This window comes from Felis catus, chromosome A3, assembly GCF_018350175.1.
Source record: "Felis catus isolate Fca126 chromosome A3, F.catus_Fca126_mat1.0, whole genome shotgun sequence".
NCBI classification, from domain to species: Eukaryota; Metazoa; Chordata; class Mammalia; order Carnivora; family Felidae; genus Felis; species Felis catus.
The window spans coordinates 46,321,484-46,340,557 of NC_058370.1; the positions used below are offsets into that span (position 1 = coordinate 46,321,484).

Sequence of the window (19,074 nt, forward strand, 5' to 3'; positions counted from 1 at the left end):
ATCTCAGGATTCCTTAGGATAAAGCCAGGCATTGCTTTAGGTAGTAATACTCCTTTAACTCTGGTTCTATGAAAATCTTGGCCTTTCCCTAACCCCTGGTAACCAGTTTTGTGTACAGAAGTGGTCCGGAAGTGTTACCCATTGAAAATAGTTACATCGCATTTGAATTGCAGTGGACAGAGGGAAGAAAGAGTTAAAGGTTAGACTTTTCATAGATTCTGTATTAATTTTAAACTGTATCCCCGTATTGTTATTTTTGAGTTCCGTGGTTGTGTTCGTTTACCAAGAAAGTAGAAGTCATGTACCAGGTTCTCAAAATCATTTTCTTTGTAAGGTCATTCCTAGTTGTCTGGTTGCTACCCAACCAAACAATGGCAGCATGGCAGCAGGAGGATTTGACTGAGGCAAGATGCTAACATTTGTTAAATCTAAGTGTCATTTATTTAAGTTTCTTTCTGAATGCTTGAAATATTTCATGAAAATTAATTAACAAAAATAGAGGGAGCTGCTGTAAGAAATCTTTTTCAACCAAAGTTGTAGGGGTGCCTGGGTGGTTCAGTTGGTTAAGTGGTTGAGCACCCGACTCTTGGTTTTGGCTCAGGTCATGATCTCATGGGTTCAGGAGTTCAAGCCCAGATCAGGGTCTGCGCTGACAGCACGGATGGAGCCTCCTTGGGATTCTCTATCTCCCTCTTTCTCTGCCACTGTCCCATGTGCGTTTTCTCTCTCTCTCTCTCTCTCTCTCTCTCTCTCTCTCTCTCTGTCTCTGTCTCTCTGTCTCTCTCTCAAAAATAAATAAACATTTAAAAAAATGTTCAAAAAAAAAGTGGGGGGGGCGCACCTGGGTGGCTCAGGTGGTTAAGCGTCCAACTTCTGCTTAGGTTATGATCTCACGGTTCATGAGATAAAACCCTGCGTTGGGCTCTGTGCTGACAGCTCAGAGCCTAAAGTTGCCTTGGATTCTGTGTCTTGCTCTCTCTCTGCTCTTCCCCCGCTCACACTCAGGGTCTCTCTCTCCTTCAAAAATAAACACTAAAAAAAATTTTTTTTAAATAAAAAAAAAAATCAATCTTGGAGTTGTCAAGGAAATACCAGATTAATGTGAAGATTGTTGCAAAGTATTTATGATATGTGCCTACCACTGTTTGCATGCTAATTAAGTTATAAACCCATATTTTAACCTAAAGCCCACCCAGATTTTCCTAATCTAGTATCCAGAAAGAAATGGGTTCTAAAGGTGTCTCTCTCAGAGCCCTCTGTGTTCAGTGTATTCTCTCTGTCTCTCTTTCTCTGTATGCTGTGTAGCTTGACATTGAATGGAGCATTATTAGACTCCATGAAAACCATGGAGTTCAGCGGTTTTATTCTATTTAATGAACACAGAAGGGGTACAGAATATTTTTAATGGGTCTTGTGGGGATATGCTTGGTGCAGTAATTTACTTAATTCCTTTCCCCCCAAGATTCAGCAAATAACATTTCTGTATATTTCCATATATATATTATCAAGCCATGCCACATACAACAAGAGTCTCGTCCCTTTGAAAGAGCTATCTATGCCCTGAAATTTACTTGTAAATGCTGAAAGCACATCCAGCTTATTGGGTTTTTTTTAATGTTTATTTTTGAGAGAGAGAGAGTGCGTGTGCATGCTCATTTGGGAGCAGGAGAGGGGCAGAGAGAGGGAAACAGAGAGTCCAAAGCAGGCTCCAAGTGGTCAGTACTAAGCCCAATGCAGGGCTTGATGGGGACTGAACTCACATACCTTGAGATCATGACCTGAGCGTAAGTCGGATGCTTAACTGACTCAGCCACCTAGGCACCCCTCCGCAGTTAAAGCCAGCTGTTTATTGACACATTCCTTGCCAGTTCCTTTTATCTAATGGCTCTTCACCATGCACTTCTATCCATAATGGTATCACAGCTTCCAGGTGGGGAAAAAAATTGAGACACAGAATGCTAGAGCCAAGTATAATCTCCATAGGTTATTTCTCAAGATGATGGTTATATGGCATTCCTGAGGTTGTTGCGTCTAGTAAACTTTGAGAGATTTGGAAAGAGGTTTGAGTAGCAAAGGTAAAAGCATGTGTTCTCCATTATGCAGCTTCCTTCCATTTCATGTTTCCTAAGGCCCAGTCACTGGGCTTGCTGCCACCATAATCACCCAGCTACTTACTTAACACCTTTTAAAGTCTTTTTTTTTTTTTAACTTGATTTATTTTGAATACATAAATTACAGTAAAACCTTAGTTTGCAAGTATAATTCATTCCAGAAACATGCTTGTAATCCAAAGCACTTTGTATATCAAAGCGAATTTCAAGAACCATTGGCTCAGTTGTGATCATGTGACATTCAGCATCACGTACTACTTGTATCAACTACTCATTTTATCAAGTTAAAATTTATTGGAAATGTTTGCTTGTCTTGCAGAACAGTTGCAGAACAAGTTACTCGCAATCCAAGGTTTTACTGTATATCAATACCGTGTGACATGAGTTTGATGTGCTAGTTGTATTTTTTTCAAATATATGTCAAAATAAATACATAACTGTAAAGACAAAAAGCTTGTTCACAGACCCCCAGAAATTGATTGTGTGTATCACTCATGGTATACACTTTGGGAAATGTTGCCTAGATCTTTTAGGGAATCCTAGGCCCACATGAGAATCTGTAAACAAAACATGGATTCCCTTCACAGAAAATCACTCACTCAGTGTGCAGTTTGTATAAATCTGAGTGCTTCATTCTCAGGTCCCCTATCAGTCTGCAGAATTCTTCTCCAACAGTAAGAGAAAGAAGGAAGTCAGAAAGTTCTTTTATTTATCAGGGTCACACCAGAGGTAGAGAATTTCATGTCTTTTGGGGCCTGCAAGTTTATAGTTCTTAGTTTGCCTTCTTTAGGAACAGTTACCTCTTAACCAGCATCTGTGCATTTTACTTCAAATAGTGGGGTCACCTCTCCCTTTTTACTACTTTGAGTAACTCCTCATTTGCCATTGTTACAGTTCTTATGAGATCTAATTTGTTTATACTTAGAGACTTTAATTAGAATCTATTCCATTTAGTCTCTATTTTAATTACATCATTAAAAATGGGAAATAAGTTTTATAAAGTAGGGATTGACTTAGAGCAAGACACAAGTGGCCCTCTCTGCGTGGTGACTTGTAACATTGAGCTACCTGAGGATTAGTGCTGGAACTCTATATTTAACATCTTTTCAAAGGGGATGGGAATGGTAGGAATGAAAACGTTTATGGGAAAAAAATCAGGAAGAATACGCTATTTAAATTGAGCCTACAGTGGGGAATTTGGGCTTAGAAATACACAGCAAAAAGTCAGGTGGTATTAACCTTAGAATAACTGGTACAAAATTCCAGGAGCATAATGGGAACAGATTACAAGGGTGGAGAGGCTGGTTTTTTCCTCCATATTTGTAGTGGCATTTTAAATGAATTTTAACTGTAGTTCTTGTTAATTAAAATGTGGCAGGTAATAAAACAGACTCCCATAATCCCATGATCCTGCAATTTTAAAGCAGTAATTTTTTTCATTATATTCTTCTTATGTGTAATTTTTGAAAATTGGATAATCATACATGTATTTTCACATTTTTTTTTAAATGTAACATATAAAGTTCTGAGTCACAAGTGTACAGTTTGATTAATTTTTATGAAATGAACACACTCATGTAATCACTGCCCTGGTCAAGAAATAGAGGGGTGCCTAGGTGGTTCAGTTAATTGAGTGCCTGACTCTTGATTTCAGCTCAGCTCGTGATCTCACAGTTGTGAGATCCAGCCCTGTGTGGGGTCTGTGCTGCATATGGAGCCTACCTGAGATTCTCTCCCTCCCACCCTCTGCTCCTCCCCTACATGTGCGCACACGCGCGCTCTCTCTCTCTCTCTCTCTCTCTCTCTCTCTCTCTCTCTCTCTCTCTCTCTCTCTCTCTCTCTCAACAAAACAAAACAAAATGTAGACAGGGACCAGTCTCCAGAAGCCCACCCTTCCCCCCCCTTAATGTGCTTTCCCAGGTGCCACTCTAGCCCATCAAAGGTAATTACTATCCTGACATAGGTGTCATAGATTTGTTTCATCTGTTTGTTTGTTTTAACTTTATATAATGGGACTCTTCATTAACCTTTTAAAAAATTTGCCCTCTTCTGTTTGACATTTTGTTCTGAGATTTATCCATATTGTTGCTGCAAATTTCATCACTTACACTGTTCCATCAGTGACTACATCACCATTTCCCTCTCCAGTTGGGGTTGTGTTTGGGTCGGTCAGTTTGGGGCTGCTGGAGTAGCACTGCTGTGAAATTCTTATGTTTCTCAGCACACATAATATAAACATCTCTGATTAGTATGGACTAGTAGTAGAATTGCAAGGTCAGGGTTCTGCACACATTCACCTGTAGTGAATAAGTTTCCCAAATTACATTCAGTTTATACCAGTTTGCATTCCTTTATCAGTGCAGGGAAGATCCAGTTACTCCACATTCTAATCAACCCTAAATATTATTAGGCTTTTCACTTTTAGCCATTCTACTGGATGGGTAGTGGTCTCCCACTCAGATTTGAATTAGCATCTTCTTGATGCTTACTATAGTTGAGCTTTTTTCATATTTATTGACCCTTGAACATTTGTGTGTGTGTGTGTGTAATATGCCTGTTTGAGCCTTTTGTCCATTTTTTCTACTGGGTAATCTGTTCCTTTTGCTTTATTAGGAGTTCTTTTATATTCTGGTTATGAGATTATTTTTATATTGGGAATACCGTTTTCCACTATCACTGTTAGTTTTCCTTCTCACTTTAACTGGCATCAGGTGAGGAATAGGTTTATGCCAGCATTTGGGAACTCTGGGTGAAGAGCAGTGGGAATTCTTTGTATTCTTGTAGCTTTTCTGTAAGTGTTGAAATCACAATAAAAATTGAGGACAAAAATATTCATAGATGTTTGATATGTGTTGGTGTTTTTAGAAGTAATATTTTAAATGTCATTTTCCAGTTGCTTGTATGTAGAAATGTAGTTGGTTTTTTAATTTTTTTTTAATTTTTTAAATGTATATTTGTTTTTGAAGAGAGAGGAGGGGAAGGGCAGAGGAGAGGGAGACACAGAATCTGAAGCAGGCATGGGGCTCAAACCCACAAGCCATGAGATCATAACCTGAGCTGAAGTCAGACGCTTAACCAGTTGAGCCATGTAGGCACCCCAAAACGTAGTTGATTTTTGAATTTGACTTTGTATCCAACAACCTTACTAAAATCATTTATTCTGAAAGTTTGTATATTCTGGACTTTATGCCTACATAATCATGTGATCTGTAAGTGGTGACAGTTTTGTTTATTGACTTTCTAATCTTCATGCCTTTTGGTCTTTTTTGCTTTATTGCACTGTCTAGGACCTCTGGTGTAATTGGGTAATGGTAGACATCCTTGTTTCATTCCTAGCCTTAAAGGGAAAACTTGTAATATTTCACCATTAAATAGTGACGTTTGCTGGGGTCCTGGGTGGATCAGTCAGTTGTGTCTGACTCTTGATTTTGTCTTAGGTCATTATCTCACAGTTTGGGGGATTGAGCCCCTCATTGGGCTCTGCACTACAGTGTGGAGCCTGCTTGGACGGTCGGTCGGTCTCTCTCTCTCCCTCTCCCTCTCTCTCCCTCTCCCTCCCTCTCCCTCTCCCTCTCCCTCCCTCTCCCTCTCCCTCCCTCTCCCTCCCTCTCCCTCCCTCTCTCTCTCTCTCTCTCTCTCTCTCTCTCCCTCTCCCTCTCCCTCTCCCTCCCTCTCTCCCTCTCTCTCTCTCTCTCTCTCTCTCTCTCTCTCCCTTCCCCTACCCTGCTTGTTCTCTCTCTCTCTCTCAAAATAAATAAATTTAAAAAAAAAATAAGCAAATACGTTTACTGTAGTTTTTTTTTTCTTTTAGATAAGAAATATTGAACAAGTTTTTTTCTGTTTCTTGTTTCTAGTGGGTATTGAATTTTATCAAATGCTTTTCCTCCATGTTGAGATGGTAATGATGTTGTTTGTCTTTCCTTCTGTTATGTGGTTAAAGCAACTTGGCATTAACCATTGGTAATGATATACCAATACCAGGTATTATCATTTTTTAAAAGTCGTTGGTAATTTGATAAGCAAGGAATAATATATCTTTGTTTTAAGGGATAATTTTTAAAATTGGTACTTTGATCCTAATTTTTACTAACCAGTTTTTCCTTAATAAATTTCCTATTCATGTATAAGAGCTTCTTAAAGCTCTTTTTATTTTTTTTTTTTAATTTTTTTTTTTCAACGTTTATTTATTTTTGGGACAGAGAGAGACAGAGCATGAACGGGGGAGGGGCAGAGAGAGAGGGAGACACAGAATCAGAAACAGGCTCCAGGCTCTGAGCCATCAGCCCAGAGCCCGACGCGGGGCTCGAACTCACAGACCGCGAGATCGTGACCTGGCTGAAGTCGGACGCTTAACCGACTGCGCCACCCAGGCGCCCCAAAGCTCTTTTTAAAGTAGAAGAGTGCACAGTTATATCTCCTTTCTAAAACCACAGCTCTGTTGGTTATGGAAAAGACTTGGTGGTTGTTTTAGTTAGGGTAGGATGATGAAGATCTGAACTGATCTGTGGCAAAGTGGATTCAAAGTGGAGAAGATAGGAGAGGAGCAACTGAAGGGCTGGATAATTGAATATGTTACACGAGGGAGAGAAGATGAGGTTCACTTTTGCACTGTGAACACCTGGGTGACTAATGAGAATTTGGAAATCCAGGAGGGTAAAGGAATACGGAAGAATATGCTGAGTCTGATTTTTGTGCACGTTGAAGTACCTGAAGACATTGAAGTCATCTGCTGGTAGTTAGTAATATGGTCTGATTCTTGCTCAGCAGAAAGGAGAGGGTTTGGAGAGAGAAAATTGGGAATCAAGCCAGAACTGTAAAAGCTTTAGAAGGATTTGGATAAGTAAATGAATTTTAATTGCCCTTGGTTATAAGAGAACCTAGAAAAGCTTGGGGTTCTGAGAGTAGACTTCCTTGAAGGCAGCCATGTCATTTCACAAGTTATTCCCTGATAATAATTGTCCTAATCTAGAATGGTCACTGCAAGATAGTAAATTGGTCACAGTTAATATGATGAGCCCAGAGAAATGGTGCCCACTATCAAGAAAGGAAATCCCGGGGCCCTCGAGTGTCTCAGTCGGTTAAGTGACTGACTCTTGATTTTGGCTCAAGTCATGGTCTCATGATTTGTGGGATTGAGCCCCGTGTCGTGGTTAGCGCAGAACCTGCTTGACATTCTCCCTATCCCTCTCTCTGCCCCTCCCCAGCTCACACATGGTGTGCTCACTCTCTCACACAAGAAATAAATAAATAAATAAATAAATAAATAAATAAATAAATAAATAAATAAATAAATAAAAATAATAAATGATAGATCAGCCTTCTTTTTTATAGAATCTTGAGCTGTAAAATTTGATCAGAAATAGTTTTAGTAAAATGGAGATCTAATAAGCCATTTAATTTTTTTTAATGTTCGTACTGTCATAGCTGTTTTCTTCATGTGGTGCAAAATAACAAGACAGACCATTTGGTCAAACTCTATCTGCTGTAGGTGTTTCTTACTGTTGGTTTGTGATTTGTCTTTGATGTGTCAGTTTTTGGCTGATGAGTAATTGGCCCGGGTACTGAAAACTTGTTGGAGTCAAGTGCAGTCTTGAGCATTCCATGTGAATGAAGCATTTCATTTCTGCAACCCAGAGAACCCAGTATGTCACTTCACTTCATTTCAGTTGGTAAACTTGTCAATTAGCCGCATTTGAAAAGTGATTTTTGATTAGTGCAATCAGTAAACATGGAATCTTTCCTGTGATTGCCATGCTGATTAGGTAAATTGTCACTTGAGGAGCTATTGGTGAAGCCTTGGTTTATATGGCCTTAGAGCTTTAGAAAAGAGGTAAGTTTTTAAAGACCAAAGGAAAAAATTAACTGTCATTTTTCCTCTCTCGCCTGTGCCTTTCTGAAGTGCAATTCACTGCTTCAGAATTTTTTTTTCTCCCTCTCAAATGGATCTTCTGTTAGAGCCAGACAAATGAATGATAATAAGTTTGTTTTACCTTCTACTTCATTACTTATCAGCCAGGAAATATTTCTGCTTTATGAATACTTAAGGGCTATATATATTTCTCAGAGCCACACGAAGAGATCTGTTTAAAAGTAGCCTTAAAGGTTTTCTTTGATCCTTTTTATTTTTCTTTTATGGGTTGAAAGCAAGAGATGTTTTAATAATTGTGTTAGAATTTTTACGTCATAGGAAATTTGCTTAGATTTTAACAAAAAACTATAGTTTTTGCATGTGCTGAGTTTGCTTATGTAAAAACACTTGTTCTGGAAGTGAGAAATAGTAAAAGCAAAGTAGAGTGGGAAGTACCTGTAATATTAAAAGTGATGGAATAGGGACTTTGGCCATTTGTCTAGGCACTTAGAGTTATATGAGTAGACTATTGAGAGGGTTCCTTCTTCCCAAAGAAAGTATTCATAGCTAATGAACTTTATATTCCAGTTCTGCTTACAGATCTTGTTGTGCTTAATCTAACCAGTAGCGTATTTGAACCTAATCAACATGTGTTCTTGATCATGGTGACTTTCCCTCCATTGGTACTGTTTCTAGGAGAAGATATACAAGCTTTTTTTCTGTCTTTATTGGTCATGAAACATTAGGATAAGCATTTCTGAAGGTTTTTGTTAATGTAGATGTATCTTTCTGTTACCTTCACTTGATTTTAAATTTATTAGGGATCCCGTTTGGAAGCTTCTGTTAAGTACCACGCAGAGTTTGTATTCTGTGGAACCAGAATCACAGAATTCAGTCTTCATGGTAAAAAAAAGGGCATGTTTCCAGGGTTAATTACCACTGTGATCCTGGGACATGGACATATGAAGTACAGAGCTAGACAGGGATCAAATGAAATTCACTGTATTTCCTTTGACTTTTGTTAAGCTAATTTTCTATATGTGAGACACTTAAAATACTTCTGGAAACATTTAAACTAATTCTCACTAAACTAATTTGTGTGCAATATATGAATAGACCAATGCACTTCAAGTTTAACAAGGTAATGATCAGAGAAAGTGGCGTAAAAGTTGATTTTACTTTCAGTAGATCACTTTCTCATAAATGGTAATGTGTTGAAAGTCATGTATGTTTTGAGGTAAGTGTGTCTTATGTTTTTCCATAGGAATAAACCATACAAATGATGATTGCTGTTTTTGTAAAAATTTCTGGTTTTACCTCTTAGGATTATGTTTTTTTTCTGATTGTGTTTGGTCTGTAGTAGTGATTCAGAAGTTATTCTGGGCCTGTAGAGATCCTTTTTGCCCTGTTTTCTGTGGGTTGTGTGGTAAGCCTCATGAGTTCCCATTCAGGTTTGGAATTTCTAATGACCACTGTGAAAACTCCTCAGCAGTGTTCCTCAATTTGACCATTACTAGTCTGGTTTTAAGAGAAGAAAAGAGACTTAATTGAAATTGACTAGAGATACCACATTTTCATTCGAAATGGGTTTCTGCATGAAAGTAATGGTGGTGAAAGTTTCCTGCTCCTTTGTAAGAGAAGCATCTCTTCTGAGTTTGGCTGCTGGCCACTCAGGCTGGCCGAGGAGCAGTAGGCTATGGTTGCACCCCTACCCTGGCCAAGGGTCGCCTCTCCACGTAGGAAACTTCCTTCAGGTGGCATAGTCAACCTTGTCGAGGCCAGGGGAGTCCAAGGCAGTAGTAGTGGGTTGTTCACACTGGAATCATGTGAACAGCCAGGTCCTCTACTTGTACTTGTTCCATATTCTCCTTTGTGGGGCTTTTAAGCACAATTTTACTTTTCTTTTTCTCCGTTTTTTGTTTTTTTTTTTTAAAGTAAACCTAGACTGTGTTTTTTTGGTTCCTAACCAGAGATGAGCTTTCATTTCTTCTTTCCTTTAAGAAAGTAATTTTGAAAAGCATGTTTCTAGTTTGTGTTTCCATTAAAATGTGAGCCTGAATACATTATGGTAAGCCTTGTTGTCCTTGGGTCTTGGGAGTCTGGAGGAGGTTACTGTCCTCACACAGTGAACTCATTAGACAACTCCTGGAACCAGCTGTTTTAATTAGGTCACACACGGACCCCACTAAAGAAGGGTGGCCAAGGTGACTGTGAGACTGGAGATGGGAATGGAGTGGCAGTTGGTTAACACTGACCTTCTGAGCCACTGAGTGCCTTCCTGACCAGTGTTTGGGGCTGCTCCTTTCAGCTCCTTTACATGCAGAACCAGGAGCCATGTAATTGTTTCTTGGAGTTAGATATTGCCAATTCAGCTTTGTGTTAGGGGAAGAGGTTTGACTCAGAAAACAATAGGAAAGTGGGCGGTCCCTTTATTAGCATCTCTCTGGCCTGTGTTGGGAGAGATGTGTGGGCTACACTTTATAATAGCTAGGTGAGGGCAGGGTTCCTTCCAGCTGCCGTGCTTAGGGGGAAACTTTCAGGACTTCTATTGAAGTTACTATTCTTTCAGTTTGTATTTATGGAAAAGAACCTAAATCTTTACCCTTCTTTTGCACAGTATTTAAAATAAAAAATGTGAAAAATATATACCTTAACATACACATGCACACATACATAGGCAGTGAGAGAGAAATGAGAGTATAATGACCAGGGTTCCTAAAACTATGTTTCATTATCAAAGGAAAAATAATAAAGCAAAACATTTACTGACCCAGTTGATTTTATATCTTTGTACATTTGCATTGTGTATAATTATGCTAGTTTATTTGGTTTATATTCAATCTTAGATTTTTTTCAAGAATTTTTAATCACAAAAATATATAGGTAGCTGAATCATGATTACTTCTTAATTGGATTGTGTTTGTTGTTTTTGTTGTTTTGTTTTCTTTTTTTGGTGTTGAGTTGTAGAAGTTCTTTATATATTTTAACCCCTTATTGGATATATGATTTGCGAATATCATTAGGTTGCCTTTTTTGTTTTGTTGATTGTTTCCTTTGCTGTGCAGAAGCTTTTTATTTTGATGTAGTCCCAATAGTTTTTGTTTGTGTTTTTGTTTTTGTTTCCCTTGCCTCAGGAGTCATATCTAGAAAAAGGTCCTGTGTCCTTTGTCAGAGGAATTACTGCCTGTGTTCTCTTCTAGGGTTTTTATGGTTTTGATTACATCTTAAAATTCCCTGTTTATTTTCCAGATATGAGGCCCCAGGATTCCTGGCGGGGTCCTCCTCCCCTTTTCCAGCAGCAAAGATTTGACAGGTAATACTAAAGCAGACATGACTTTTAAGTATTTTTCCACATCAACATTTGAGGTTTGGGCTTTCTCCGTGGTTTGAAATGTACTTTGTTCCCTCCAAACAGTTTCTGTTGTGTCTGTTCTTTAGACACAGATGGCTAACACGTTGAAGTAAAAGACTCCTGTTTATATACTTTCCTACTTTTCTTGGTCCTTGGCCTTTTATTTTATTGAATGTTTTAAGGTGCCCTGAAAAATGCAACACAGAGAGCTTAAAATTGTATTAGATTTTGGTCAGCCTAAACAAATTTCTTTTTAGAAGGGTTGCGCAGCTTAATGAGGCATAACTAATGGTGTTCCACTTTTATCATTTCTGTGCAGGCAACACAGCATTAGTACAGACCGACCATTGATTCTTGCTACAAACCTCTTGAAGTCCTAATCAGCTTCTTTGGTACAACTTTTTCAGGGCTGACAAGCCTATTGTAGGGCAGTGTCACTGTAGGTCAGTAGTTATTAGTTGCCACTGAAAACAGTTTCTTTAACTACTTAAGACTGAACTGAATTAAACGCAGAAGGGACTCAGAAGAGGATTATGGGATCTGCAGTCTAATAAGTACTGTGGACTAGGAAGAGTGTGACATGGTTTAATAACGAGGGATGTTTGACTTGTGTTCTTTCATTGATAAGTTGTGTGCTCCTAAGTCAGGTGGTCTCTGCACAACAAGACCGCTAGGCATGTTATGAATAATTATAGTAACATCTGTAGAATAATTTTTTAGAGGGCGTTTTTAAGATCTATCATTTTATGCTGGTTTTGCCAGCATCAGTAAATGCGGAAACCAATGAAGCCCATACTAAGGCTTCCCTCTTTGCCTTCCCAGTTCTTATCTGTTTTGTTTTTCTCGCCTTTACTGTTTTAGCATTCTGATGTGTTCATATCTGAAATGAATAAAATGTGTTAGGAACAGGGTTATAAATGATGCTCCCCTTTTAAGAAAACTTTCTTTAGACACTCTCAGACATCATTTCATTATAAGAAGATAAAAGAAATCATGTTACTCAGTTGCTTTAATAGTATCAACTACTTAGTGCAAGCTGCTTTTTCATTTTCAGATGACTGATACAATGCCTGTATTTATGTTTTGTTCAGTATAAGTGCTCAGAGAATACCATATGCACTACTTCAGCATCCTCAGGATAGGACCATTTTCAAACAAATTAAATGAGTAAGGGGTAAATCTTTCCTAAATTACAAATGACCACATTAGAACTGATCTCATTTTAAATAACCATTCTTCTGCATTAAGTTTGTTGAGTTTGATTTTCAGGCAATTTCTCTACTTCTTTCCCATATTGTTAATAATCACTGACATTTATTGTCTGCCTATCATGTGTCTGCACTGTGTAAATATACCTTTAGAAACATGACTTCATTTATTCCTCCTAGCAACCCTTTGAAGTAGATCTTGCTTGTTTTTACAGATGAGGAAACCTAGGCCCACAAATCTGACAGCTTACCTAAGGTTTCTCTTCTGTAGCATTCTTACTAAGAAACTTTCACTTGAATGAGCAGAGTTCTTCAGAACACTGACTTGAGCATAATGTTATAGTAAAGCTGCCGGGACTTAGAGGAAGTAAAGGGTCTCCTTCCACTTCTGAGGAGGTGCTCATTTTTCATTCCCAGCGGCTCTCCTTCCCTGTGTACACTAAAAGATTCTCTAAGATCATCACCATTGTCCTGATATCCATCGGGTTTTTGTTCTTCTGCTCTAGCCAAGTACTGGTATTATCCTGACTGCCTTTGTGAACCCTGCAGATTAGGAGCAAGTTTTGTGGGGCATTCATTTTTGGTTTAGTTTTAGCCTGAAACTGAAAATCATACCTTAAGCCAAATGTTGAATGTGAGCTTAATAGAAGTCTGTCTTATGTCTTAGACTGTGGTCTTTTAAGAAACATACCATTTATTCCTAAAGAAAACAGAGTTTGAATTTGGCATTCCTAAACTTGTGCGTTAGCCTGTTAGCAAATGCAGTGAGTACATCGCTCACTTCTGGAGCACTTGCCAGTCTAACCATTCTGACTTCACAAGATGTAGAGGAGAAGATACACACTGGCAGTCACTTTGACTTTGCTGAGATGTCACAACTAGTAAGTAATAGAATTCTTACTGGAACCAGTTTTACTGATCCTTATTAGTTCAGTAGTTGCCTGCCACATGATTTTGAGTGTTTGGTTGAGAGCCCTACTAGAAAAGAAAATGTTGAGTGTACCTTTTTTTATGAAATACATGGTTTCTTGAATTTTTTCTTACTTTGAGATAGTATCTGTAATCCATATGTTCATTTAAAAATGCAATAGGAACACTGCTTCTCCCCCCCCCCCCACCGCCCACCCCCCACACACACACACACATGCACACACAGACAAGCCAGTGCTAACTTTGAGTTAGTGGTAAACAGAGCATTCGAGTTCTGCCCTATTGTCTGTAATTCTTGCTAGTGGAGGCCTTCTCTTTTCTGGCCATAATCAAGGTGGCCATTTAATTTTTAACATATGGCCATTAAGTTTAGTTAGTCTTTGAAAATCTTTAAAAATTTCGCCATATATATAAATTAAAAATATCCAAATTGGTAGTAGTTACTTCGCATTGCCAGCTACTTTCCAAAACAGAAATTTGGAAACTTAAGAATATTGTTGCCATAGACAAAAAACTAAGAAAGAGACTCCTAACTATAGAGAACAATCTGGTGGTTACCAGAGGGTACGAGGTAAGGGGGGAAATAGGTGATGGGGATTAAGGAGTGCGCTTGTCCTGATGAGCACAGGGTAATGTATGGAAGTGTTGAATCACTATATTGTATACCTGAAACTAATATAACACTGTATATTAACTATACTGGAATTAAAATATTTTTAAATAAATATTAAAAAAAATAGAACGTTGACAGTAATGTTAAAAAAAAAAAAAATGTTGCCATCCATGATGCCAAATGCCTCAGATAGGTTGCCTCAATAAATAGCTACTAATTTAAAATAGTTGAAATCTGTCAACCTCAATGCTTCTGTCCCAGATTTAAATAGAAGGCAAATTATACTTGTAACTATTTTCAAATTAATATAATTAATATAGAAATACGGTAAACTTGTGGAAAGTAAGGGATTCTCTGCCAGTAAAAAGGAAAAGAGGGTAATTCCTGTCCCTCTTACTGTTTTTTCTGTTTAATTTCAACTAAATTATTTTTATTAAAAAATTACTGAAAAATGTTTTATGTAATTATTATGAACAAAGAGAGGACTTTGTGTTTTTAAATTTTGGCTTTGTTTCTAACCTATTTTTAGAACATAAAATAATGTAAAAATGCATTTATAATATATTCCATCCATGCGAGCAGATTTTCCAGAAGCTCAATTGAGTGAGTTTGATCATTGCAGAACTGAAAAAAAAAATTGATTACAGTTAATAACACAGTGTGTGAGTTGCATTTTTGGTATGTGGGTTTTGTGTGAATGGCCCAGTTTTGATGAGCCTCCCCAGTTTTGATGAGCCTCCTTGGTTATAGTACAAAACATTAACCACTCCCTCATGCAGAGACCAGAAGAAACCATTCCTATCTCTGTAGAGCTGTTCTTGCTAAAATATATTTGTATTAATAACAAACCTGAAAAATAATTAAAAGCCTGAATATATGGATATTCTTTCTGAGATACAGATTTTTTTTTATTTAATTTTGATTCACTTACGTCAAATTTTATATTTATTAGAGCTCTGGTTTCACCACTAACTAGAAAACAGTATTGGCTGGCTTCTCTGGAGTTCTTCAGAGTCGTTCTTTGAGCCATCACACAAAAAGAATTATCTTTGGTGTTTTAAAAAAAAAAAAAAAAAAAAAGCAAGTTCCAAGTGAAGGCAAGGAGAGTAGGAGGGTGGAGAAGATGGACTGAGGCTTGAATAGCTGTGAGAAAATTGGACTACCCAGTAAGCCCAGCTCTGAGCTCCCATCCTCGAAGACCTGGGAGGTGAAATTCTTGTGCTGGTATGGTTATCATTAATACGAGTCAGTGCTTTAGCAATTTTAAAGTTTGACTGTAATTTCTCTTAACATCTGTAATGGCCCCAAAGCATGTGGTGTTGAAATATATTGGAGAATTTTGCTTCTGTTTATTCTTTTTAGTGACTGTTCTATAAAATGGAAGTTGAGGAAAATGTCTCAAGGAGAAAGTTGTGTCTTAAATGGTGATTGCCTTTCTTAGAAGGTGTATCTTTGCTACCTTGTTTATGTGACGGTTTTAAATTATGATTTAATACAGCATACCTGTAGCTTTGTATCTGCAAAGTTAAAATAGGCACTTGAAGACAATTAAAACATTTCTTTTGACTAGTAATCTGGGCCGGCAAACTGGGTTATAATAGCTGTTGAATCTGTGTTCCCATGTAAACGGTACACCAAATGCCAGTCAGCCCATGCCAATTAGTGCTCATGTTGCTAGGTCACCATGGTCAATTGTAAGCTGCATCAATAGAACTTGAAAAGATTTCCTCCTGATCAGACCTTTTGACATATTGAGCAGAATAATGGATGGGAAAAAACAGCCAAGTCCCCTACCCTAGATTCAAAATACTGAGCAGTAAGAATTCATTTACAACCTGCAATTAACTAGAAAGAATGGACTCCAAGAACGAGTCTAGACATTTTTAAAAATCAAGCCCATTTTCCTGTCTTGTACATGTTTACACTTCGGATAGCATCTTAAATGTAGCCACCTCGGTGATCTTGAGTCCAAATCTTTGGGTAACCAAACAGAAATTTCACAGTTGAAAATGAGCAAAATATTTTAAGTCCTACCTTTCTGATTCAATGGAGTTTAAGTACCTTTTTAAAAAATGGTGATACTTTATGAAACATGTTAGACTACGTTGAATATGAGGGACATAAATGTCACTCTAATACTGTATGTCCCATTTGACAAATGGCAAATTAGATCGTCCTAAGATTTGGAGATGATGCTGGATAGTTTGAGACAATGGGCTGTATAACAGATATGACTTCTAATGCCAACATGATTCTTCTCCACAGAGGCGTTGGGGCTGAACCTCTGCTGCCATGGAACCGGATGCTCCAAACCCAAAATGCAGCCTTCCAGCCAAACCAGTACCAGATGCTAGCTGGACCCGGCGGGTATCCACCCAGACGTGATGATCGTGGAGGGAGACAGGTGATACAGCGTGGGCCATGGGACAAAAAGCCTGCTGCTCACTTTATACTTAGCATATTTTCTTAAAAACATCTCTGGAAAAGGTCACTGATAGAGTAGCTCAGCTGAACTTGGCTCCCTCATTGTAAAATGTATATAGGGTGATAATCTGCCTTACTAAAATCTGTTACACCATGAAGAATTTTCATCCCAAGCCTCTTTCAATCATAGCAGTCAGTGGTATTTAGCACAAATAGGGCCAGTTGCCAAAACCTATTTTTTTTTTTATCATTTAAGGATGTTGTTCTTTAAGTAGAAACTAGATCTCATGATAGATATTAATGTTCTAGAAACTGAAAGTAAGAATCTATCCTTTTAACCTTTTAACCTTATTCATCTTAGAAGTCTCCTATCTTGATTCATCAAATACCCTTTTTCATGGAAAGAAATCTCTCCATCATACGTTTTTTGTTTTTTGTGGTTTTTTTTTTACCAAATTTAAATAGCCATACTTGATTCAGTATAATAATTCCTAGACAAATTTATTTGGTATGTGTAAGCTTCACTTTCTTCTCTGTAAAGCATCCAGTTTTAGCGTATTTAAGCCAGAGGTCTATTTGTCTCAGTCTATTTGTCCCCCAGCCATTTGACACCCTGGTCAGTATTTACATGCTCTGCAATCAAATCCTAGCCAGAGAACAGGGTCAGAATGCTGCAATTTAGTGTTTTAGTGTGTGTGGTGTTCATGGAGTTTGGCACCTGCGGTGATGTGAAGTGGTTTTAAAATTGCTTACCTGGTATTGCCAGCAGGTCTTTTGCAGTGCTTTGAATATTAATTTTCATATGCAGGTTCTTGCCATGCATCCCTTTATGTAAGACTGCTCTTTTGACAGCTAAGAAAAAAAAAAATTATACTTTTTTGTGTGTGTTCTTGTAAGTGTTCACTTCACAAGAAAATAATCATTTTAATTATCTTTTGAGAGAATTTTGTTACAACCCATTAAAGTCTGTTCATAGACTTTACTTTGAACACTGTCAGCCCAAGATGTCTAAAAATCCCATCAATGGTGTGAGACTATTTATGTTAGAGAGTTGATGGGATGATACTAGGCAGTCTAAATAATGAGTATTATAGGGGCGCCTGGGTGGCGCAGTCTTTTTAAGCGTCCGACTTCAGCCAGGTCACGATCTCGCGGTCCGGGAGTTCGAGCCCCGCGTCGGGCTCTGGGCTGATGGCTTGGAGCCTGGAGCCTGTTTCCGATTCTGTGTCTCCCTCTCTCTCTGCCCCTCCCCCGTTCATGCTCTGTCTCTCTCTGTCCTAAAAATAAATAAACGTTGAAAAAAAAAATAATGAGTATTATTGAAATGGGGACATACTTATAAACTAGAAAAAACCCTGGAGAATCTTCAGTCCAACTACCTCATCTTCCAATTCGGAAACTGAAACCACGTGGTGCCTGCACTTGGGCAACAGAGTTGGGGCCTGGCTGCCCTGTCCTTCTGATCCTGGTTCATCATGTTTCCCATCTCCTTCAGAGGCCTTCCTTGTAAGGGACTCTCTGCTGTTATAGCAGGTAAAATAATTATTCACTTAGAAGATATAAACTAGTTGGTAAGTTTGTAATTCTTTTAGGACCTTTTATTTTTTTGTTTTTTTTTTTTTCAACGTTTTTATTTATTTTTGGGACAGAGAGAGACAGAGCATGAATGGGGGACGGGCAGAGAGAGAGGGAGACACAGAATCGGAAGCAGGCTCCAGGCTCTGAGCTATCAGCCCAGAGCCTGACGCGGGGCTCGAACTCCCGGACCGCGAGATCGTGACCTGGCTGAAGTCGGACGCTTAACCGACTGCGCCACCCAGGCGCCCCTTTTAGGACCTTTTAGAAATACATTTCTTTTTCTCAATCTCTCTTTTCATGGAGATACTTTTTATTAAATCACAGGTTTTGAAACACTATTAATTGCAGAAGTTCATTGTTAAAAACAATGTTAATTATGATCCCCGCTGTATTTTAGTGAGGTTTATATGACTCATAATTTAAACTACTCCGTGACAACATGGGGGCAGGACAGTCTGTTTCAGAATCCTGGAAGCCTAGAAAGGAATTTTGATGGAATCTTATGTTGTGCAGAAATGTTATTTGCAAGTCTACTAGGATATGTTATAAATGTCACCGGTAATTGTTCATGTAACAATCTAATGTGTTACTTAATACTCTACAATTTATAGCTTAAAAAAAAAAAATCCCTAAAATAAGTAGTTCATTAGGCCTCAACTCACTTAGCAAGCTCTTGCCTTGGTTAAGCAAAAATGACTTTTCTAGTGTAATATGTCTAAAGATGATGTAGGCATCTTACTACAGTGTGGCTTGAATTAATGCCAGGGATGGCAGGGAAGATTGAGAACCACAGAACACTTAACTATAGTTCATTTGTGTACATTGTAGGGAATTTCTTCAGTGCCTGTTATGGCTCATTTGGGTAGTTTTCAGCAGTAGCATTTGTGCTGGAGTCCAGCCTTGCAACGAGCTTTGCATAAAACTGGGGGCCCAAAGCACCTATTTATGAGACACCTTCCATATGATATACTTTTAAGACCTATTCAGCTTCTTTATGGTGTGTTTTTCCA

The 19,074-nt window shown here is 38.2% G+C and overlaps 1 protein-coding gene across 3 annotated transcripts in view; it reads left to right on the plus strand.

Annotated features, from left to right (window-relative positions):
• Nucleotides 1–19,074, plus strand: part of XRN2 (5'-3' exoribonuclease 2) — a 78,699-nt gene that overhangs the window by 59,004 nt on the left and 621 nt on the right. For all 3 annotated transcript variants that reach the window (XM_045053935.1, XM_045053936.1, XM_011280982.4), the window contains 2 exons: nt 11,209–11,272; nt 16,328–16,466. In XM_045053935.1, coding sequence (XP_044909870.1) covers nt 11,209–11,272; nt 16,328–16,466 — 203 coding nt within the window. The remainder of the gene's footprint in view (nt 1–11,208; nt 11,273–16,327; nt 16,467–19,074) is intronic.